The 24,546-nt window shown below is 44.3% G+C and overlaps 1 protein-coding gene across 1 annotated transcript in view; it reads right to left on the bottom strand.

Annotated features, from left to right (window-relative positions):
- LOC126235275 (gastrin/cholecystokinin type B receptor-like) overlaps positions 1–24,546 on the bottom strand; it is a 118,788-nt gene that overhangs the window by 60,450 nt on the left and 33,792 nt on the right. Inside the window, exon 3 of the mRNA XM_049944004.1 lies at positions 12,549–12,736. Coding sequence (XP_049799961.1) covers positions 12,549–12,736 — 188 coding nt within the window. The remainder of the gene's footprint in view (positions 1–12,548; positions 12,737–24,546) is intronic.

Genomic DNA, 24,546 nt, shown 5'->3' on the forward strand with positions numbered 1-24,546 from the left:
AAGTTCTCTGTGTCAGTCTGGAAACTTGCTCTGTGGATAATAATTTGCAACCTCTTCTGTCTTATCACAAAAAATTATACTGCAGATATGAGAACACAATAATAGAACGACAAATTCCTGTACGTGGTCAGTGGGCAATGAAATATCCATGATACTAAATAAATGCATTTTCGTTATTAAAAGAATGTCTGACTGATGTCTTTTCACGCAAAAACAAACGGTGCTTCTAAAATATGAACCTATTAATACATACATCACAAAGTTTTGCATCACCCCAGTTCCCAGAACTCCTGAAGACAGACGTTGACTGTGGATATTGTATCACAGACACAGTCTCTTTGACTGTTCAAAGATGTCACTAAACCCACCCAAAGATGTAAACAACCATGCATGTGCAGCGTCTATTAGACGGAGGGGTCCGACAACCGATCCGTTCCAGTCATTCCACCAGGAACGAGGTACACGTCTCGTGTTGTCTGTAGTTCAACCATCATGACTAGACGGTCAGTATCGCTGGTCGATCGCATCCGCATTGTTACTTAGTGCCAGGAAGGGCTCTCAACAAGGGAAGTGCCTAGGCATCTCGGAGTGAACCAAAGTGTTGTTCGGACATGGAGAAGATACAGAGAGACAGGAACTGTCGATGACATTCCTCGTTCAGGCCGCCCATGGGCTGCTACTGCAGTGGATGACCGCTATCTACGTATTATGGCTCGGAGGAACCCTGACAGCAACGCCACCGTGTTGAATTATGCTTTTAGTGCAGCCAAAGGACGTCGTGTTACGACTCAAACTGTGCGCAATAGGCTGCATGATGCGCAACTTCACTCCCGACGTCCATGGCGAGGTCCATCTTTGAAACCACCACATGATGCAGTGCGGTACAGATGGGCCCAACAACATGCCGACTAGACCGCTCAGGATTGGCATCACGTTCTCTTCGCCTATGAGTGTCGCATATGCCTTCAACCAGACAAGTCGGAGACGTGTTTGGAACGCCTTAGACACACTGTCCAGCGAGTGCAGCAAGTTGGAGGTCCCTGCTATTTTGGGATGGCGTTATGTGGGGCAGACGTACACCGTTGGTGGTCATGGAAGGCTCCGTAACGGCTGTACGATACGTGAATGTCATTCTCCGTTCGATAGTGCAATCATATAGGCAGCATATTGGCGAGGCATTCATCTTCAAGAACGACAATTCACGTCTCAATCGTGCACATCTTGTGAATGACTTCCTTCAGGACAACGACATCGCCTGACTAGAGTGGCCACCATGTTCTCCAGGAATGAACCCTATTGAGGCCGGCATGTGTGGCCGAGCGGTTCTAGGCGCTTCAGTCAGGAACCGCGCGACCGCTATGGTCGCAGGTTCGAATCCTGCCTCGGGTGATGTCCTTAGGTTAGTTAGGTTTAAGTAGTTCTAAGTTCCAGGGGACTGATGACCTCAGATGTTAAGTCCCATAGTGCTCAGAGCCATTTGAACCATTTGAACCCTATCGAACATGCCCGGGATAGATTGAAAAGACCTGTTTATGGAGTATGTGACCCACCAACCTAATTTGAGGGATCTACGCCGAATCGCCGTTGAGGAGTGGGACGACAATCTGGACCAATAGTGCCTTGATGAACTTGTGGATAGTATGCCACGACAAATGCAGGCATGTATCAATGGAACAGGAAGTGCTACTGGGTATTGGAGGTACCGGTGTGTGCAGCAATTTGTACCACCACTTGTGAAAGTCTCGTTGTATGGTGGTACAACATGCAAGTTGTGGTTTTCATGAGCAATTCTGTTGATCTCTAATTCAGTTTTCTGTACTGGTTCCGAAACTCTCGGAACCGAGGTGATGCAAAACTTTTTTTGATGTATGTATATAAATGTCAACGTTATGCTAGTTTGGATTAAACACATCTTTTGTATCATAGCTCCATCATGAAGAGATTCTCAACAATTCAGAACATGTTTAAAACGAGATTAGATAATATGAATTTACAACAAAATATGTGGATGGTCCTTATTAACATGGGGTAAGTGTAAAATCTTAATAATGTCATCATTGAAATTGTAATAATAACCTTGTCAGAAATAAATGTATAATGTGCATGCACATGATAATCCTTAGCCTATTGTACCCAAATATGTCAAAAAATTGGTTCAAATGGCTCTGAGCACTATGGGACTTAACACCTGAGGTCATCAGTCCCTTAGAACTACTTAAACCTAAGTAACCTAAGGACATCACACACGTCCATGCCCGAGGCAGGATTCGAACCTGCGACCGGTGCGGTCGCGCGGCTCCAGACTGAAGGGCGTAGAACCGCTCGGCCACACTGGCCGGCCAAACATGATCAAACAGGATATCATTATACAACTGTTATTTACTTTAACCATATTTCTGAAGATGGATGAGAGCGAGTGGTTCTCTGGTGGTTGTGTTGGGGGTGTGCAGAATATGTAAGCAGCTAGTGGTTGATAGTACAATTTATTGGTTCCATAGTTATGTAGGCGTAGAAACTGTGTACCCACAGGAGGCGGGCGTAAGCTGAGAGGCGGTGAAACTCAGGCTGCGAAGGGCAGGCAGAGATGCGTCTCGTCCGCACGGCTCGGTTACGGCGTTTCTAGCATGTGATTAAGAGCTGCCTTTGTGCCGCCAGGTGGTGGTGCATCAGTTGAGCTGTGAGCGGAGAGAGCCGACGTTCAGGCCCAGCAGTAGTCGCAGTGTTATCAAGTTTCAAACCGCGGATGGATGGCTGGAGAGTGGCCGCTGGCTTTGTCGGACACCAGTGGCTCGGGGCTGGGAGGACCTTAGTTCGACCCTTGCCCCATCTAGGCTATAGTTCACGTCGAGATGGTAGAAGGAAGTTGGCAGCCTCACAGCAGAAAGCAACATGGCAACAATGTTCGACTTTATGTTCTTCGGGTCTCTGAAAACCACACACAGTGAAAATTGCACCCAAACGGAAATCTGTGAAATTTGCATCCAGTATCCCTGGAAGCTAGATGCTCAAGGGCAAGGCCTACATGTACCCCGAAAGTCGTCGTCCACCGGAAACGCTCCTTGTGGGACACAGTTTACCTGCGCTCCAAAAGTCCATCCCAGTGGCTGACCGTATGTACGATCACTGTCGGTACGATTCTGACTTTGGCAATGTTCAGTCAGTATGCCTCGTGTGTTCATGTGTGCTTACAGGTTCGATATGAAAGCGTCAACGACCATCCGCGGTGAGCCATGTGGTGACTACGACTGTTACTTCTAAATAGCAAAGATAACCAAGTAGGCGGGAATGCGTATTGGCATTGTTCAGAACATAGACAGGGGAATGCTTAAGGCCAGAGACTGTTCAAACGAGCATCACCGTGGACCACCCAATAACGCTCGCTTAGAAGCACAAAAGAGAGCGAATCAGGAGAAAAAGAGGTCACGCGACACTTTGACTTCCAAAATACATGCCGAAGAGTTAGTTGACCTGCATAATCGAGGATATGATTTTGTTACTGAAATGTCCGAACAGCAAGCAACTAAGGGGGTATTTTAGAACCATACATTTAGACAACACTGTCTACAGAGTGTAGCGATCTGGTGCTATATTTAGCTTAAAATCAACAGTCGAGATCGCAATAATATTTGTTTACTTCCCGTTTCGGCTTATGTTGAAACCATCTTCAGAGTTTTTGGCCCCCTATGGCTGTGTATGATTGTGGTATCACGAGAATACCCAGAATCCGCCAGCAGCAGCCACAAGGGGTAAAAAATTGTGAAGATGGCTTTAACATAAGGCGAAACCGATAAATAAACAAATATTATTGGGATCTCCACTGTTGATTTTAACCTGTTATACAATCACCGGAAAAATCATACGGAAACCAGATAGAACCAAAAATACGACAGTAAATTGTTATTCAAACGATTAGAACCAAAAATACGACAGTAAGTTTTATTCAAACGGGGGTACTAACGGCAATGACGGTAGCAGTGTTGTTTTAAGTGATGACAACTTTGGAGACAGGAGCATAGTTTTTACACACGAAGAAGGAAGACAGACTCTAAACAGCAAACAAGGCTTTTTTTATAGACGGAACCTTCAAATGCAGCATCAAGCAATTTTCGTAAATATATGAGAGTGCCAATCAGATAAAATTGGAGCGAGCATTGAGGCAGTCATCTCACTGACGCGCCAGGCTGAAGATACACGCACTGTAAAACGCCGTGTCCTCCTGGGTGAAGAAGTCCATAACTGCCTGCTGCTAAACCTCGTGCGACAAGAATCGTCGACTCTTCCAGGCCCTTTTAAAGGGAACGAAGGCGTGACAATCTCGTGGTAAAAGATTAGGACTATAGGGCGGGTGCTCGAGTGTTTCCCACTTGAGTTGACGTTACTTCTGCGTTACTGGGTCGTGAGTTACCACGAAGCAAACCCGACGGTGGCTTTCGACAGACATGCTGCCCCAAACATATTCTACATTTTCCAATGTATTCCTACCGTTGTTTGTCCTTCAGCAGCCAAGAAAATAATAACAGAAAGTTCGTCCTGTTTGGATACAATTGGTAATACCGTCACCATAGTTCAAGTTTTCGATTTGACCGCACGCGCCTCAGAAAGTCATGAACATCACACTAATCCCTTGCCTACAAGTCGGTGGTTCTATATCCGCATCGGAGCCGACCATCGTTGCATATAAACGAGCGAATGGCATCGTTGGTCGGGAGGCCCCATTCGGGGAAGTTAAAGAAAATGGCTCTGAGCACTATGGGACTTAACATCTGAGGTCATCAGTCCCCTAGAACTTAGAACTACTTAAACCTAACTAACCTTAGGACATCACACACATCCATGCCCGAGGCAGGATTCGAACCTGCGACCGTAGCGGTCACGCGGTTCCAGACTGAAGCGCCTAGAACCGCTCGGCCACTTCGGCAGGCCGGGAAAGTTAGGCCGCCAAGTGCAAGTCTTATGTCATCCGACGCCACACTGGGCGACGTGCGCGCCGGTGATGAGGATGAAATGATGATAAGGACAACACAACACCCAGTCCACGAGCGGAGAAATTCTCCAACCCGGCCGGGAATCGAACCCGGACCCGCTGGCATGCGAGGCAAGCACGTTACCACCCAGCTAAGCAGGCGCACAACGTTGTATATAATCTGCAGCAACGCCCTGAAATGGAAACTTTTTGATCACCTCTCATAAAGTATTCAAGCAGACGTTGGAAGTCGAAGTGTGAGACAAACATCTATTCCGTGCCCTTTGCATTCTTACCTAACAAAAGAAAAAGTCATATATCTGTATTTTCCGCAATGTTATCGATAATTTACCACAATGAAATCCTAAAATAAAAGTCACCGCTGATTTCGAATCAGCTGTGAATTCTGCGCTAAAATTCGTGTACCCTTCGACTGAAGTGTATGCCTACACTTCCACATGAAGAAATCTCTCAGTAGAAAACTACAAGAAGGACCATACATTTAATCTCTCATTACCGTTGATCTTCCTCTTGTTCCTGGTATACAAATACAAAGACTTGTCTGTGGTTACAACACAAGTTCCATAACTCTTATTTGGTTGTACACCAATAGAAAAGGTACGAAAAGCTATAATATCTCTCTCATTATAGCTCTCAAGTCCTCCCAAAGGTGTCTCACCTCCTCGTAGTATGGCTACAGTCAACCAATAATTACCACTCACGACCTCTGTGGTAGTGCAAGAAAAATTAATCTTACATCCTACAAAAGTAATTGGTCCTCCAAGTAGCTGTTGTTGTACTGTATTCTTTGGAGTCAAATCAAATGTATCTACATTCTTGTACACCGGTAACCTACTCCTTCTTCTATATCTTCTGCTGCTGCTGCGGTAAGGCATGGCTGTGTGTACTGTGCGGCTGCCTCGAGTCGAATGAGCATGCTGTTGCCTCACGAGCGAGACTGCGCCCCCAGCGGAAGTTGCGGTTGATAAGAGCGCCCCAGCAGCCAATCAGCGCACGCCGGAAGGGCGTTGCCGCACCGGAAGTTCTTTTTCGTAGCGGATCGCGCTCTGTTAAAACTAGAGCGCGATCCTGCGCGGCAGCCTCGTCAGCGACTAAGTCCGTTTCAAGGTCACCCGCATTGCGCAACAAGATGGCGGCTACTCAACACAGCCATGCTCACTTAAGTGAGAATGAAGAGAAATAAAGAAGTAAGGCTGCAAATCAGCATGTGTGCTGCACTTGTGTTTCTTCAACCTGAAGATGTCTGCTGCGGATGGTTGGAGGCGCATTCATAATCACGGGATGTCGCCAACTTTCCTTAGTTTTTCGATTAATTTGTTCGTAGATGGTTGGAAAAGGATGAAGTCCCGGTCAGTCTATGAAATTGCTAAAAATGGCGCCATTCTATCATCAACGCTGTAGAAAGCCGGAACAACAAAATTAACAATTTGTTCGGAAAAATAATCCCAAAATTAAAGATGTGATACGTTGTATGAAGACAGAAGCAGAAAACTCAGTGTGTGCGTTAATGAAGTCAGGGCTAAGTGTGGAAGGTAACCGAAAGCAAACAACATCATGAAACTTGACGAAACTCTAGAAAAAACAGTAAAAAGGTACGAGGAGGCTGGTGGCATCTGGTGGTTTTTGGTGTTTGAAAGCATTCTGCAAATACCAAAATTTGAATAAATTCATCGGCCTAATATTGGATGACGTATACGAAAACGCACAAAATAAAAATAATAGCATATAAATTTAAAAAATTAAATACTACATGCTTAAAAGCTGATTTTAATTAAACAGTCCTAAATGACATTTTTCTTTTGCCATTTACCCAGTACAGAGCCAGGATAATGTGTGAAACCAGTCTGCTTTGTTTCGAAAAATCCGTAGACAGAACATGAACACTTCCTGGAAAAGCGACATATCATGTACCAAACACAGTGATTCTTTCATAATTTATTTTACTTCCTCTCTGACGTAATCACAAAATTTTTACTTATGACTGGTTTCGTCCAACGTCGACTATCTTCAGGGACAATGTAAAACATAAAAACCAAATTGCAAACAATTAATTTAAAAAACGTATCTCTTCTACTTGGAAAAAGCATACTTTATAATAAATATGAAATAAAATATAGCTCATACCTTTGGCTGGTATATGAAATGTAAGGTACATAATATGTGTTGCCATACTAACTGAAAGGTCAGGATTGTGCGTGTGTATAGGTGAAGTAAGTTGTACATAGCTTCTCCTCCCACTCCTATCCTTATATTCGCACATCCTCTATGTCTAATTTCAAAATAGGATAGCAATTGGGAAGCAGTCAGGAAAGCTAGAACGTATATTTTGGAAGAATGGGATTAAAACTGAGTTTAGACCAACACCTAACATTAAGGTACGAATGCTTCACAATCTACTACAAAAGAAAGACAAATATGCAAATCCTGGGGTTCAGAAAATATCCTGTCGTGTTTGTGGTTTATGCCTGATGGAGTTCTCTGGCGCGCACAGCGAGGTCCTGGCCGGCCTGTTCGAACAGCGCTGACGTTGTCATGCAAACGACGAGCAACGTAAACACCCTGCTGCCGGAAAAAGGGCGCTATCAATGGTCGACACAACTCTCTGCGATATGCCCCGTATTTGCAGTTTTAGCGCTTAAATCCTGGTTGTCTGGAACCGCGCGACCGCTACGGTCGCAGGTTCGAATCATGCCTCGGGCATGGATGAGTGTGCTGTCCTTAGGTTAGTTAGGTTTAAGTAGTTCTAAGTTCTAGGGTACTGATGACCTCAGCGGTTAAGTCCCATAGTGCTCAGAACCATTTTGTTTTCAATCCTGGTTTTCCTTCTTTTACAATGTATACTTTACCTTAATGTGGAAAATCGTGTTGTGGACTACCACCTTAAAAAACTTTTTCCTGGTTATTATGTCCTTTTAATGTATATCTTACTTCATAAAAAATTTTATAATGCTCACATACCTTCCAGTTGTTAATAATGACAATGATATGCAGATTTATACCAACAAAATGGTTCAAATGACTCTGAGCACTATGGATCTTAACTTCTGAGGTCATCAGTGTTGTGGACTGACAAGAGCAGCCAGTCCACAATAAGGTAGCCGATAGGGCACGCGTAACTCACGCCGTCTTGCGTTAAATCTGAAACAGTATAGGTGATGAAAGCTATAAAGAAAAGAACGGAGCTTCTCATATACTTATCTTTAATTTGTTCTTGTACATCTCTATGGTGAATACAAATGAGACTCTCTACAGATATGGATAACTGCGCCTTGCTAGGTCGTCCGTACAACTGGGGGCGAGTTCTCGTCAGTCTCTCGAGACCTGCCATGTGGTGGCGCTCGGTCTGCGATAACACAGTGGCGACACGCGGGTCCGACATGTACTAAAGGACCGCGGCCGATTTAAGCTACCAGCTAGCAAGTGTGGTGTCTGACGGTGACACCACAATCAGTCCCCTAGAACTTAGTACTACTTAAACCTAACTAACCTAAGGACATCACACACATCCATGCCCGAGGCAGGATTCGAACCTGCGACCGTAGCTGTCGCGCAGTTCTAGACTGTAGCGCCTAGAACCCCTCGGCCACTCCAGCCGGCCGGAGTATACCAACAGATAAAATCGTTTTGCTGTTTTGAAGTCATATAGAGGGACGCGCGCATGTAGCGCTGGGAGTGAGAGGAGAAGCTGTATACATCTAATTTCACCTACATACGTGTATCTCCTGGACTATCAGTTAGTATGACAACGCATATCACATACATTGTTGTTGTTGTGGTCTTCAGTCCTGAGACTGGTTTGATGCAGCTCTCCATGCTACTCTATCCTGTGCAAGCTTCTTCATCTCCCAGTACCTACTGCAGCCTACATCCTTCTGAATTTGCTTAGTGTATTCATCTCTTGGTCTCCCTCTACGATTTTTACCCTCCTCGCTGCCCTCCAATACTAAATTCGTGATCACTTGATGCCTCAGAACATGTCCTACCAACCGATCCCTTCTTCTAGTCAAGTTGTGCCACAAGCTCCTCTTCTCCCCAATTCTATTCAATACCTCCTCATTAGTTATGATATCTACCCATCTAATCTTCAGCATTCTTCAGTAGCACCACATTTCGAAAGCTTCTATTCTCTTCTTATCTAAACTATTTATTGTCCATGTTTCACTTCCATACATGGCTACAATCCATACAAATACTTTCAGAAATGACTTCCTGACACTTGAATCTACACTCGATGTTAACAAATTTCTCTTCTTCAGAAACGCTTTCCTTGCCATTGCCAGTTTACATTTTATATCCTCTCTACTTCGACCATCATCAGTTATTTTGCTCCCCAAATAGCAAAACTCCTTTACTATTTTAAGTGTCTCATTTCCTAATCTAATTCCCTCAGCATCACCCGACTTAATTAGACTACATTCCATTATCCTCGTTTTGCTTTTGTTGATTACATTACATGTACCATATGTTGATCGACGGGTATGGATCATATTCTATTTAATATTTACTCCAAAGTATGCTTTGTCAAGTAGAAGTGATACAATTTTTATTTTCTGTGTTCCTAATTTGGTTTTTATGCTTTCCATTGTAGTTTCTGAAGATACAGTAGTAAATAAAAATCGTCCAACAGAAAAAATATCACTTCCTGTTACAGCGATTTTAACATTAAAATTCTTGTTCGAGCCTCTCTAGTCGTCTTCATCATTACGAAAATTGAAGGTACGTTCCCACGGGCCATAAAATTGCATACTGGGCGGCAAAATCGCGGCCAAGCGTATTGCAGCCACATGTTATACGGCAACACTGACAGCCACTGTTGCCTGACAATGATTGCGGGAATACATTTCTGGGTCAGGTGTGTTTAGGCCAGCAACATTATGACCGCGCAATGAACTAAGGCGAGATGGCGGAAGTGAGTGCAGCTGTCCTGCATCTGCATTAGACAAGGACAATAGTTAGCAATTTAATATAATCCATTATGGAGTCGAGGTAGCAGTTGTCGTTATACTGGTTATCACTGTTAGCATTCAACCGCGATTCTTATACATATTTTAACAACGCGTTTCAAGAGACAATGCTCTCATCATCAGGTTGTAAAGTCTATGTCATGAAATTAAACGGACTAAAAAGACAAAATACCATCACAAATAGTTGGGAAGTCCATAGAGTAAAACAGAATTAAAGGTATATTGGACTGTGGGTCCTCGTCTTACATTGGAGTTGTTGACACAAGTCGATGGCCGTCCCATAGCTACCAAATATGCTGTCGCACTGTGCCGGCTCGGGAGCTGTTCTGGACTGACGTGCCTAGGTGTTGTGGCGTGGTTACAGCCGTGTGCTTGACGGTAACGCTATGCTATTGGGCGCCTCATTTCCTTATTGCATTGGTCTGTCATCGTTAGCCTCTCGCAACTCCCTCAGTGACATGCTACAAGTTTACAGTCGCATACCTATCCTAAAATAATTCTAAAAACCCGCTAAAAAATCTCATTTCTTTAAAATTATCTTGTGCATTTAGAATATTGCTTTGTTTCTTTTCATGAAATGCTATCTCGAATTTCTCTAGTAAATCAAGTTTCCTCCCTTTCTTTTCTACATGCAATATTTCTACGTTGTCTTCTATGCTATTAAGGGGATGGCCTGTTTCATATATATGATTCGCAACAGCTGATTTGTCATAATTTCCTAACCTGAACGCATCTTTATGTTCTTTATACCGGATCGCGAATGATCTTCCTGTCTGCCCTATATATTTTGCATCACAAGTTCTGCACTGAATCTTATAAACTCTCGATCTTTCAAACTTATTTCTCTTCTCGCCAATATCGTGCTTAAGGCTATACCTCACTAGGTTATTAGTCTGAAAAGCTATTTTAACATCGCATGGCTTAAAAATATTTGCTATCTTTTGTGAGACTGTTCCGTAGTGTGGCATCGTGATAATTTTCACTTTCTCTCCATCAGGTTTTTTCTTTTTGCGCTTATTACTTTTCCGCAACAGTTTTTTAACCATATCTATTCTGTAACCGTTATTCATCGCTATTCTCTTAACGGTATTAATTTCAGTCTCCCTATCTTTTTCGCTCATAGGTATATTGACTGCCCTATGCACGAGACTACGGAAATCAGCTTCTTTATAAGTCTGCGGTTGGCATGAATCATTCTAGATCACGGCATCAGTCGTAGGCAACAAACATGCGTTCTCCGTTTATAGAAAACAAACTACGAATGATTCATGCCGAATGATTATATATATATATATATATATATATATATATATATATATATATATATATATATATATATCACTTGTTCTCACTAAGAAGTGCTCTCACTAAGAAATGGAGTAGAAGGAAAGTGTATGGCCAAATTTCCATCTGACAAACAGTAAAGCCATTTCTCCTATCTTCTCCCAGCTACGTTTCTTTCTGTTTAAGGTTCTCTGTGAGTCATACCACTTTTTTTCCATTGTCTTCCGTCGGTGGGTGGTATCTCGTTTCTCTTATTCTCCTTCTCGGATTCCTTTATGCGTTGCCGCTAACGATCATAGCGAACATTCCCGTAATCTGTATTTATTGTTGTACTAATCACGTCCACCCACCCTGATTTAAGTTTTCAGTGATTTCTCTAAATCGCTACAGACAAATTCCAGGATGGTTCCTGGCCGACTTCCTTCCCTAATCCGATGAGACCGATGACTGCGCTGTTTGGTCTCCTCCCACAAACAACCCAACCCGAACCCCATCGGTATACCATCGGTAAAACAGGTAATTCAGTAACAAAGCTTATTCAAAAAAATGGCTCTGAGCACTATGGGACTCAACTGCTGTGGTCATTAGTCCCCTAGAACTTAGAACTACTTAAACCTAACTAACCTAAGGACATCACACACATCCATGCCCAAGGCAGGATTCGAACCTGCGACCGTAGCAGTCGCACGGACAAAGCTTATTACTGTATCACCTGTTTTACATGTGCACATAATGAATGCTTAATGAAATTTTACTTATGCGATCCCCGCCCCTCCACCTCTTTCTTTCTTTTTACCCGCGTCTCACAAGATTACAGGTTAAGACCTGACTTGCTCTTGATGATGCTTTAAACAACGATATTGTCTTAGTCTGGTTGTTTTTAATACAGATGCATGTTTTTGTGTGATGTTCGCTGTTGGTACCGTTCTATGCACACTCACTTGCATTTACAATGATGAGCTAAAACATTATGACACTGCTCACCTGTATTTACAATTTGAACAATATGAAGATGTTTGCTACACGGAATCTAAACTAATTGTCATATTTTAATTGTCTAATGTAAACTGCCATCTAGACAGTAAAAAATAACTTTTGTATAGTTTTTCTTAATTTTAATAAATTACGTTAAGACTACAATCTCCTTTCCCGATAATGTCATGCTTCACAAATAATTAGTGAACATATTAATTATTTATTCCTGGTACTTATAAATATGACAATGCTAATACGACAAAAACGTTAATACCACACCTAGCTTCTACCACAAAAAAGCTACTATAAACCTGTTGAGCGAGCACGAGGAGCATACTCACTGGTGGTAGTCCGAGGTGCAGGTAAAGATGGCGGCGGCGGCGACTACGGCGACGATGACGACGAGGGCGGTGGCGGCCGAGCAGGCGGCGAGCGGCGCGGGCCACGTGCAGCAGCCGGAGCCAGACGTCGGCTGGCCCTGCTGCGCCACCACCAGCACCGTGGGCGCGCCGCGCGGCGCCTCCACCTGCTGCACACACGCACGCAGCCACCATGTTACAGCTGCGCCTCCTCCACGAATCACTGGTACACAGTGAACGACAGCAGCCAGGATGTTGGACAGATCAGGTAACAATTATGAAGGTGTATTGGTATGAGGTGTTCGTTCTGTCAGATGTGTTCGACAGATATCTTTAGTATTCCTGTCAGACTTAGCAAATGCTATCTGCAATGGGGCTGATGGATAGGGGTGTAGGGTGAGAATCGGAGTAGGATTGCAATTGTGTCTATATGGCCAAGACGATTAAGGCAGCCATTCTAGAAAAGCAGGGTATCCAGATTCAAGTCCCCGTCTGGCACAAATTTGCATCCTCCACCACTGATTTATTTCAATGACTGTAGGCGGGTGAAGTCCTGATTTCTCTAAATAACGCTTGATAAAGGTGTTTGGAGACAATAACAATATCACCTTCTGTACAAGGACACATACAAAATCGATATAGCTCACAGTGCATAAAAAACAAAATCAATATAGCTCTTGCTTTTTAGAGAAAACATCTGCACCTTCAGTATGCCACCACACAACAACAGTAACACACTACACTGCATGCATGGATCTACTGTGTGAAATATTACTGGTCACCCAATGCACTAAATATACATACTAAACTCTTCACCGTACACTAGGCTGCGTCACTCAGTTGAATAAAATATGGGTTACTAAAGCATCCAGTTAGCTCTCCTTTTTTAATCTGGAAGCCTCTGTGTCTCCATTGCAATTGCTGTTCTCTCGACCAGGAAAAGACTCCAACCATTTTTGGTCCACACAGTGAACACATCCCATGATGATCGTTAGTGAAGGTCCCATAGAGCTCCTTGGCGTAGCAGATTGGAGGAAACGTCACATTCTTTGCTCCTCACCAACTGACTGCATTCATCTTCTCTGCAGACAACAACCAGACGGCATGGATGGTCCTGTTTATGGCATGCACAGCAGTAGAAATGACCCCTGCTGTCTGCAACCCAGTTCTGGGTGATTGTCCTTTGGTGCCATCGAAATCAAGTCTACCATGCACCGCCACTCACAGTCCAAGAACTCACCTGTTGGTCAGCCCAAGACTCTGGCTGTAGTACTGGTCAGTCCAAGACTCAGTGCTTGTCACACAGTACCCTGTCCAGGCTTGCACCAGCGCCAGCAACTCCACAAACGCCGCCAATCGTGCCCCTTATCCAAACGCTATAGTGAGAGTAATGCTAACATGGCGGGTTAGGCACAGCAGGAAACAAGATATGCCACGAATTATAAATACACGGTACCATCTCCCATCCACAACAGTGGTCTCTGAACCTCCATCACACAAGGTTGACACACACACACACACACACACACACACACACACATAGCCTGCAATTTAAAACCGGTTGAAAACACCAATTACAATCAACAATATATTGCATAGCCCAAACATGCCATGCTGATACATAGCCATTACAAAAACAAGAACATCTACAAAATAGTACACACTACTACTGCTTTCCCTGTTTCAATCCACAACAGGGCAGCACCTTCATGATGTCCAGCGAAAAAGAAACACTCAACCAGACACCGAACAAAGTAACCCCAAGAAACAGTACCTCAAAGCGTGAAAAAACCCTTACAAAATTCATAACCGCGTATAATCCCTCTAGCTACCTAACACGGAAGATACAGTGAACCCAGCGCTACTTAAAACTATTATCGCAATCATTCCCTCCAGTAACACAAACAACCTGATGCTGTAATTTACCGTCTAGTAAGGTCATCCGAAGACCAGTATCAGTTGCAAAGTGATTTAGAAAAGATTGCTGCATGGTGTGGTAGGTGGCAGTTGACGCTAAATAACGAAAAGTGTGAGGTGATCCACATGAGTTCCAAAAGAAATCCGTTGGAATTAGATTACTCGATAAATAGTACAATTCTCAAGGCTGTCAATTCAACTAAGTACCTGGCTGTTAAAATTACGAACAACTTCAGTTGGAAAGACCACATAGGTAATATTGTGGGGAAGGCGAGCCAAATGTTGCGCTTCATTGTCAGGACACTTAGAAGATGCAATAAGTCCACTAAAGAGACAGCTTACACTACACTCGTTCGTCCTCTGCTAGAATATTGCTCCGCGGTGTGGGATCCTTACCAGGTGGGATTGACGGAGGACATCGAAAGGGTGCAAAAAAGGGCAGCTCATTTTGTATTATCACGTAGTAGGGGAGAGAGTGTGGCAGATATGATACGCGAATTCGGATGGAAGTCATTACAGCAAAGACGTTTTTCGTCGCGGCGAGGTCTATTTAAGAAATTTCAGTCACCAACTTTCTCTTCCGAATTCGAAAATATTTTGTTGAGCCCAACCTACATAGGTAGGAATGATCATCAAAATAAAATAAGAGAAATCAGAGATCGAACAGAAAGGTTTAGGTGTTCGTTTTTCCCGCGCGCTGTTCGGGAGTGGAATGGTAGAGAGATAGTATGATTGTGGTTCGATGAACCCTCTGCCAAGCACTTAAATGTGAATTGCAGAGTAATCATGTAGATGTAGAACGTAAGACTAGTTTCCCTTCAACAACCGTCAAAAAAGCATTAATATCATTCACATACTCCAAGATCATTGCACCTAACGTCCTGGCCCCCCGGAAAATTTCTTTGTTTGTTTGTTTTTTGTTTATGGACCAAAAACAACTAAGGTCATACGCGCCTACATCAAAACTGTAAAACATGACGACAAAGAGAGGAGCTAAAAACGACTACGCGTCAACCGCAATCGAAGGAAGAGAAGACAGTTAAAAACGGGGACGTGGAGAAACGTCTATAAAATACGCCGTAGAGAAACGAAGGTCCAGAACTAAAAATTAAATGGCCTTCGCCATATTGTGACCACGGATAAAAGTAGAACGCAGTCGACAGCCCGGGCGTCGTTCGTTAAAACGGCCGTTAACTCAGACATCAAACACAAACGGGAACGCAAGCGGTTAAAAAAAGGGCATTCCGTTACGAAATGGCGGACGGTTAAAGGTTGGGCGCAATATGCACAAAGTGGTGGGGGAGCACCACTAAATAAATGGCGATAGCTAAAAAGACAGTGCCCAATACGCAACATTGTTAAAATAATCTCCTCGCGGCGAGAGGGCAGAGAGGAGGTCGTCCAAGCCGCTGGGAGGGCCTCAATATCCCGGAGCTTGTTCCCATGAAGGGAGTACCAGTGGTGATGCTAAAGTTAAACCACCTGCTGACAGAGGACAACACAGTCATCGGAGAGGGTGTAGGAACTAGCGGGCTTAAGTACGAGGACTGCAGCCTTGGCAGCAACCTCAGCAGCTTCGTTTCCTGTCAGACCGACGTGACCAGGAACCCACATAAACACCACAGTGGCTTCATCAAGAGTGAGCAAGTGACAGCTTTCCTGGACTCGTTGCACTAAGGAATGGACAGTGTGCAGCAGACACAGGCTTTGAAGGGCGCTGAGAGAGTCTGAGCAAATGAGGCAATTTAAAATCCTGTGTCGCCGGATGTACTCAGTGGCCCGATACATGATGAAGAGCTTTGCTGTAAATACCGAGCAGTGTTCCAGAAGACGATACCGAAAACGGTGGCGCCAATGACGACGGCAGAGCCGACACCACGGTCAGTCCGAGAGCCATCACTGAAGTGCCATGCGAAGGTTGTGAAACCGAAGACGATAGAGCGAGGCTGGAGTACTGCCTGACCCCAGAATGGGGAATCACCTTCTCATAACAAACACTGACTTAAACCCAAACATGACTGGCCAAATAGTATTATTCTCAGCAATCACAAGCTTGCACCTTTCTGCTATCAACTTCACCTGCTTATCCTTCACCCACTGAAACAGCTGGGATAGCTCTGCCCCCATGCTCACAGAGACCTGCTCCTGTACCACCACTTCATATGTGGCTCACTCGTTACTCGTATTACTTTGGTTAATTTAATGTCACGATTTATTCGGAGCTATGTGACATACTACTGGATTTTTTTTGTTTTTTTTATTGTTTTGTTTTGGTTTCAATTGCAAGGTGCAGGCTTTTATCTGCCTGGCTAAGGGCCCCACACTGGCACAATGCACAATCACGCTCTACTGCCAATTTTAGTCTACAATCTGAGTGGGGCTATGCAGTCCTGGGCTCAATTTCACAAAGAATTCATTGACATAAACATTCTTCTTGACAACAGAGAAAGGATAACAAAACAGAACTGTATGTATACCTCAAGATAGTTGTTAGAGCCAAGGCTCAAAAAGAGCATAAAAATACAAAGTACCTTTAGCACAATGAAAACAAAATTCAATAGACTTCTCCCCAGCAGATAAAATCTGACCAACAAAAATAATAATGAAACTTCCTGGCAGATAAAAACTGTGTGCCGGACCGAGACTCGAACTCGGGACTTTTGCCTTTTGCGGGCAACTGCTCTACCAACTGAGCTACCCAAGTACGACTCACGCCCCGTCCTCACAGCTTCACTTCTGCCAGTATCACGTCTCCTACGTTCCAAACTTGACGAGATGCTGGCAGAAGTGAAGCTGTGAGGACGGGGCGTGAGTCGTGCTTGGGTAGCTCAGTTGGTAGAGCAGATGCTCGCGAAAGGCAAAGGTCCAGAATTCGAGTCTCGGTCCGGCACACAGTTTTAATCTGCCAGGAAGTTTCATATCTGCGCACACTCCGCTGCAGAGTAAAAATCTCATTCTAAAAATAATAATGTCTGTTATGTGGTCCTTGGCTATAGACATAAAATGACAATAAAATTAATTTCTGCAATTAATCAAGTACAACTCATTGTAAGACAACTCTCTGACTTAATTAAAGCTACTTATATTAGCACTCAACTAAATATAGATCTATGAGTACTCCAGTCACCAACTATTCATTGAAGCAAAGCTACTATCAACCATCTACAGGACTATGTATGCAAATTTCTCAGTTCAGTTTTCTGTACAATATGACATACAAAGCAGATATCACTTACAGGATGAAATAACAAGAGAATACTCGATACAGTCGCATGAATAAATGGTCCACATTTACAGCCTAATAATAAAAAAAACACCTTCTGTACAATGGCACATGCAAAATAAATCATACAAATGTCATATAAACAACAAATTCAATATGAGTCTCGCTTTTTAGAAAAAGGAATGAGCATGCCCAGTGTGCCACCACATAACAACCATAACATGCCCAACTGTATCCAGGAGCCTAAAGACACAAGATGTATGTAACAGATGGAAATAACATTCCCTTCTCAAATTTTAAACACAAAGCCCAATTCCATTATTTTGTGTATGTATGTGTCCATTTTTAGTAGGGGCCGCCAATGTACAGGGTACGTTCGTGGATACACCCAATACATCTGGATATGGTTTGGAGGTGGATCTACCAGCGTTGGGTCTGGGGTAGCATCCAGACTGGGATCAACCATCTTTCATTTGAAACAGTATTAGGATATGGATTCAGAAGCATAGGTCTGGGATAAGGCTTGGGAGTCCCATGAGAAGCTGATACACACACACACACACACACACACGCGCACAAAATAAAGCAATTGAGCTTTGTGTTTAAAAGTGGATAACGTTAGTTTCTTGAACATTTTTTCCAAATTCTCTGAGCTGTATTTGATCAGTATTCCGATTTACATCTATTACATACATCTCGTATTTTTAGAGTTCATACGAAACTTTCACAGCCGTGGTTGGATATATTCCATGTTGTCAACATAGGAGAAAGTACAAATGAGTGCCATTACTCTTGGGTGGTCGTGGAGGTAGACTTTGTAAGAGGGAGTAAACATAAAGATGTATTTAAGATTCCTGAAGTCAGAACCCTACCTCCACCGCAGTCCATGAGTATTTTAGTGTATGTATGGGTTGGCTTGGCAGTTGCGCGTTGATGGAAGTTTTTCTAGGTTAACATTCGGAATAAGTGTGAGAAATGATCTTCAAGACACTTTGTAGATTCTCTCTAGTTTTGTTGGGGAGAAACGTGCTAGGATAAACAAACAGAATGTAAATATTGTTGTACATTTATGCCTAGAGGACGGAAAATATGAAAAAATATGTAAAATATGGGTACAATATAGCAAAAATCCGGATGCGAAATGGGAATACAGGATATCTGCATTTACTGTAAATACTAAAGGAGAGTGATCATATGTTACTGTTTTTGCAGACAAAAATGATGGTTTCAAGGATGTTTACTAGATGCACATTAGTTTACGTAATGCTTCGGACGCAGTAGATAAGCAAGTGTTTAGGATAATCTGCAGAGTTTACATTTCATTAGAGATCCTTTGATGGGAATGGAAAAAAATGCTGCATAACTAAGCAGACATCTGAACACTGTGGCTGTTTTTTTTTCTTTTTTGTTAAAATGAGATGTGACAGGTCGACATTCTGCATGCATACAGGTAATATCTAGATATATCAAAAATGGTTCAAATGGCTCTGAGCACTAAGGGACTTAACATCTGAGGTCATCAGTCCCTAGAAGTTAGAACTTCTTAAACCTAACTAACCTAAGGACATCACACACATCCATGCCCGAGGCAGGATTCGAACCTGCGACCATAGCGGTCGCGCAGTTCCAGACTGTAGCGCCTATACCCGCTCGGCCACCCGGCCGGCCTAGATATATCAATTCTTAATGTGATTACATCTTGATCTTAGCTCTTAGTTGGAAAAAAAATTGGTTAACACTGAGGAATCATGATTTTAGTACTAAAACTTAGAATTGACAGCCAGTATCCCCGTTTGACGACGTGGACAGTCTTCTGCAGGCTTAAAAATATGGCATTTTATTCCTCACAGTGTGCTATTGGTTTTACATTTGGGTCTGTGCCATTGGTCGAAAAGCATGCCAGAGGCAGCTTGTGCTGCCGGCTTCTAACATTCTGCGTGGTGTCTGTTTGTTCTATATCGTGTCTCCCTACCACTTTCGCGCAACGACGCACTGAGCGTGTTTTTTAGGGAATTGACTAGTTGAACCTGGGACCTGTTGCTGGTAAGGAGACGCCAGACCACACATGACATGTAGAATTCAGAAGAGTTCAGTGAGACTAGCGATGATATAACCAAATACTTAATGATTTCAGCGTCAGCTCCACTGCACTCCCTGTAAAAGAATCTTAATACTAACTAAATTTAGTGGAAGGGGTTCAAGGTTTTCCTATTTTTAGTTAGCTGGTAAAATAACGTCGAAAAAGCAGTTAAGTTTACCATTGGAAATTTTATTCTACTCACAAAACATCGTTTATAAATTGCACTATTGATAAAAGGAAATGTTTTAATACAAGGATGGCCTATGCCATATCACATCTATAATCTAGGTTTAAATTAAGTTTCACAAAAGAGAAAGCTATCAAAATGGTCTACAGTGACCCTCAATTATCTTTAATTTCTTATCTAACTTGTCGTAAATTACAGTGCCTGATGTGGCTTCTCAATAACTATATAACAGAAAAATCATCGCGTTTCAGATTTTTACTTCAAGTGGCAAATGTGAACACCATGAGCTTTAATTGACGATCGACACTAGTATTACGCAAAAAAGGGGGTGTAACAGATGAGACTTCTGCAGTTCTGAGTGAAGCTTTATGCGCTGTTATGCGGCATCGCGTGCTTTCATTACCTTGTCGGTGTTCGTCAGGGGGCGGCGGACAGCGCAGCTCCGCTCACCTCGCCATCTCGGAAGCAACTCTCGCCTAACTTCTCCTTACTACAATTCACCGAAGTTGGTTTAAAAAAACTATCTGGCTGTGTTTTCATCTGACCAATCAGGGTCTCAATGTTAACCTTAAGCTCTGCCTACAAAAATTCTGTCCATCCAATGAGAAACATTATGCTTTTCGTGGTGGGGCAGTGTTTCTTAAAGTTTGCAACGTAACAGAGACGCGAAAAAGTCTCACGCTAAAACTTGCAGGTGGTGTGGTCCTAGCGGTTAGCTGTCGACGTGGGTGTCCGACCATCCCTTATCGTAGGGCCTTCCAGCTTAACACGGTTCTGCTCTCGGCTTCTGTTCTCGTTTCTCCCCTCGGAACTGCGTCTGTCTCACGGTGGGAAGGTATGACATGCATTTAGGCATTCTTGTGTTAGTCTGTGGTATTCTATTTGCTCACTCGTTACTCGTATTACTTTGGTTAATTTAATGTCACGATTTATTCGGAGCTATGTGACATACTACTGGATTTTTTTGTTTTTTTTTATTGTTTTGTTTTGGTTTTAGGGCGCAAAACGGCTATGGTCATTAGCGCCCGGTCCGTGACTTAGGAAACAGTAAAAAACCGAAAATGGAAACCAGCAGCAATGGGAACGAAATTGGAGAAACTAAAAGCAGAAGGAAGGCTTAAAAATCCACTACAGAAGGGGTTGGTTGTCCCCAAAAAAAGCTTCAAATGACTGACGTCATTTCACTGGCACTAATAAACTCGAGAACGCGATAGGCCGAGCGCGTGTCATAAAGGTGTCTTACCGTCCACAGATGAGAGCAATGGGGACAGAGTGGGGGATGATCGCCGCTTAAAAGATGTCGATGGCTAAAAAGACAGTGCCCTATCCGGAGTCTAGTTAAAATTACCTTCTCCCGACGACGCGTTCGGGAGGAAGAGGTCCAATCACAAGGAAGAGCTTTTACGTCCCGCAATTTATTATGGAGAAGTGTCGACCAATGTGCGTGCCATAAAAGAACAACACGACGACATAAAACGCTCCGTAGATCGGCGAACGGAATCGATTGAATAGCTGGCCGAAGAAGAGAGACTGCAGCCTTGGCCGCTATATCGGCCGCCTCATTTCCACAGATACCAACGTGTCCCGGGAGCCAGAGGAACGCCACCGAGACACCCCCCAGGTGGAGCAAGCGCAGACAGTCCTGAATCCGGTGGACGAGAGGGTGGACAGGGTAAAGAGCTTGGAGACTGAGGAGAGAGCTGAGAGAATCTGAACAGATAACATACTGTATCCGCTGATGGCGGCGGATGTAGTGGACAGCCTGGAGAACAGCGAAAAGCTCCGCAGTATAAACCGAACACTGGTCAGGAAGCCAAAATTGATTTGGGGTGTCGCCAACAATATAGGCACTCCCTACACCAAACGATGTTTTTGAGCCATCAGTGTAAATAAATGTGGCTTCCTTCATTTGTGCACATAGAGCAGAAAATGCCCGACGATAAACAAGTGAAGGGGTACCATCCTTGGGAAACTGACAAAGGTCACGGAGCAGGCAGATCCGGGGACGGAGCCAAGGCGGTGCTGTACCCCAAGTTGACAAGAAGGTTTTAGGAAAGCGGAAGGAAAGAGAATGGAGCAGTTGACGGAAGCGGACTCCCGCTGGTAGTAGGGGGAGGGGCGGCCTGCATACCCTACATCAAAGGAGGCGTCGAAAAAAATGGCATGGGCTGGATTAGCAGGCATGGAAGACAGATGGCTAGCATATCGACTCAGAAGGACTGCTCGCCGATTGGACAGCGGAGGTTCAGCAGTCTCAGCATAAAGGCTTTCCACAGGGCTGGTGTAAAAAGCTACAGACACTAAATGTAATCCACGTTAGTGGAAAGAGTCGAGACGCCGTAGAATAGACGGCCGAGCAGAGGAGTAGCCTATGCTTCCATAGTCCAATTTCGAGCGCACTAAGGTGTGATAGAGGCGGAGAAGGACCACTCGGTCCGCTCCCCAGGAGGTACCATTCAGAACACGAAGGGTGTTGAGGGATCGCAGACAGCGAGCCGAAAGATAGGAAACGTGGGAGGACGAGCACAGTTTTCTGTCAAACATAAGACCCAAGAATTTAGCGACGTCCGAAAACGGAAGGTTGACAGGTCCTAGATGTAAGGAGGGTGGAAGAAACTCCTTACGTCGCCAAAAATTAACACAAACGGTCTTACTGGGAGAAAAACGGAAGCCGGTTTCGAAGCTCCAAGAGTGGAGGCGATCGAGACATCCTTGAAGACGTCGTTCAAGAAAGCTGGTCCGTTGAGAGCTGTAGTAGATTGCAAAATCGTCCACAAAGAGGGAGCCCGAGACATCAGGAAGGAGACAATCCATAATTGGATTTATGGCAATGGCAAACAGTACAACACTCAGCACGGAGCCCTGGGGTACCCCGTTTTCTTGGGAGAAAGTACGGGAGAGAGTAGTGTTCACCCGCACCCTAAACGTGCGCTCTGCCATAAATTCGCGAAGAAAAAGGGGCAGCCGGCCTCGAAAGCCCCATGAGAACAGTGTGCGGAGGATGCCTGTCCTCCAACAGGTATGGTATGCTCTCTCCAGATCAAAAAATATTGCTACTGTTTGGCGTTTCCGGAGAAAATTGTTCATGATATAAGTGGAGAGAGCAACAAGAAGGTCAACTGCAGAACGATGCTTTCGGAATCCGCATTGAGCAGGTGTTAAAAGACTGCGGGACTCCAGCCACCAAGCTAAACGGCAATTCACCATACGCTCCAAAACCTTACATACACTACTCGTGAGAGAAATGGGGCGATGGCTAGAGGGGAGATGTTTGTCCTTTCCAGGTTTCGGAACAGGAACGACGATAGCTTCCCGCCATCGTCTGGGAGAAGTACTGTCGGTCCAAATTCGATTATAAAGGCGAAGGAGGTAACGCAGACTATGGGTTGATAAATGCAGCAATATTTGGACGTGGATAGCATCCGGTCCTGGGGCGGAGGAGCGAGAAGAAGAGAGTGCATGTTGGAGTTCCAGCATGGAGAAAACAGTATTGTAGCTTTCGCGATTTTGAGAGGAGAAAGCAAGAGGTCGCACTTCCGCTGCACGTTTCTTCGGGAGAAACGCTGGCGGGTAATTTGAAGAGCTCGAAATCTCAGCAAAGTGCTGACCCAATGAGTTAGAAATTGCGATGGGGTCCACTAATGTATCATGCGCGACAGTGAGCCCAGAGACCGGGGAGAAACTAGGCGCGTCTGATGACCGTCGTAGCCGACTCCAAACTTCCGAGGAGGGAGTGAAGGTGTTAAATGAGCTAATAAAGAATTTCCAGCTTGCCTTCTTGCTATCGCGGATGACGCGACGGCATCGCGCACGGAACTGCTTATAGCGGATACAGTTGGCCAAAGTAGGATGGTGGCGGAAAACGCGAAGAGCACGTCGCCGCTCACGTATTGCGTCACGGAACGCCTCGTTCCACCAAGGAACTGGGGGGCGCCGGGGCAATTCAGAGGTGCCTGGTATTGAACGTTCCGCAGCTGTAAGAATAACGTCGGTAATATGTGTCACCTCATCGTCGACGCTGGGAAAGTGACGGTCATCGAATGTCGCTAGAGACGAAAAAAGTGTCCAATCGGCTTGGGCAAACTTCCAGCGTCGCGGGCGCATATATGGCAGTTGAGGCTGCAGTCTAAGGACACATGGAAAGTGGTCACTCGAGTGTGTATCATCAAGGGCGAACCATTCGAAGCGCCGAGCTAGCGGAACAGTACCGACCGAAAGGTCCAAATGAGAGAAATTTGTCGTGGAGGCAGACAAAAATGTAGGGACCCAAGTGTTGAGGCAAACTAGATCCGCTTGGTGGAAGACGTCCAGCAATAGTGTGCCACGAGGACAAGGATGTGGAGATCACCAAAGCGGGTGGTGGGTATTGAAGTCCCCAACCAGCAAATAGGGGGGTGGAAGCTGACCAAGAAGATGAAGGAGATCAGCTCGTGCCATTGGTGAGGGCGATGGAATGTATACAGTACAAAGAGAAAAGGTATATCCAGAAAGGGAAAGACAGACAGCGACAGCTCGGAAGGAAGTGTTTAAGTGGATTGGGTGATAATGGAGAGTATCATGGAGAAGAATCATG

Source organism: Schistocerca nitens, chromosome 2 (assembly GCF_023898315.1).
Source record: "Schistocerca nitens isolate TAMUIC-IGC-003100 chromosome 2, iqSchNite1.1, whole genome shotgun sequence".
NCBI classification, from domain to species: domain Eukaryota; kingdom Metazoa; phylum Arthropoda; class Insecta; order Orthoptera; family Acrididae; genus Schistocerca; species Schistocerca nitens.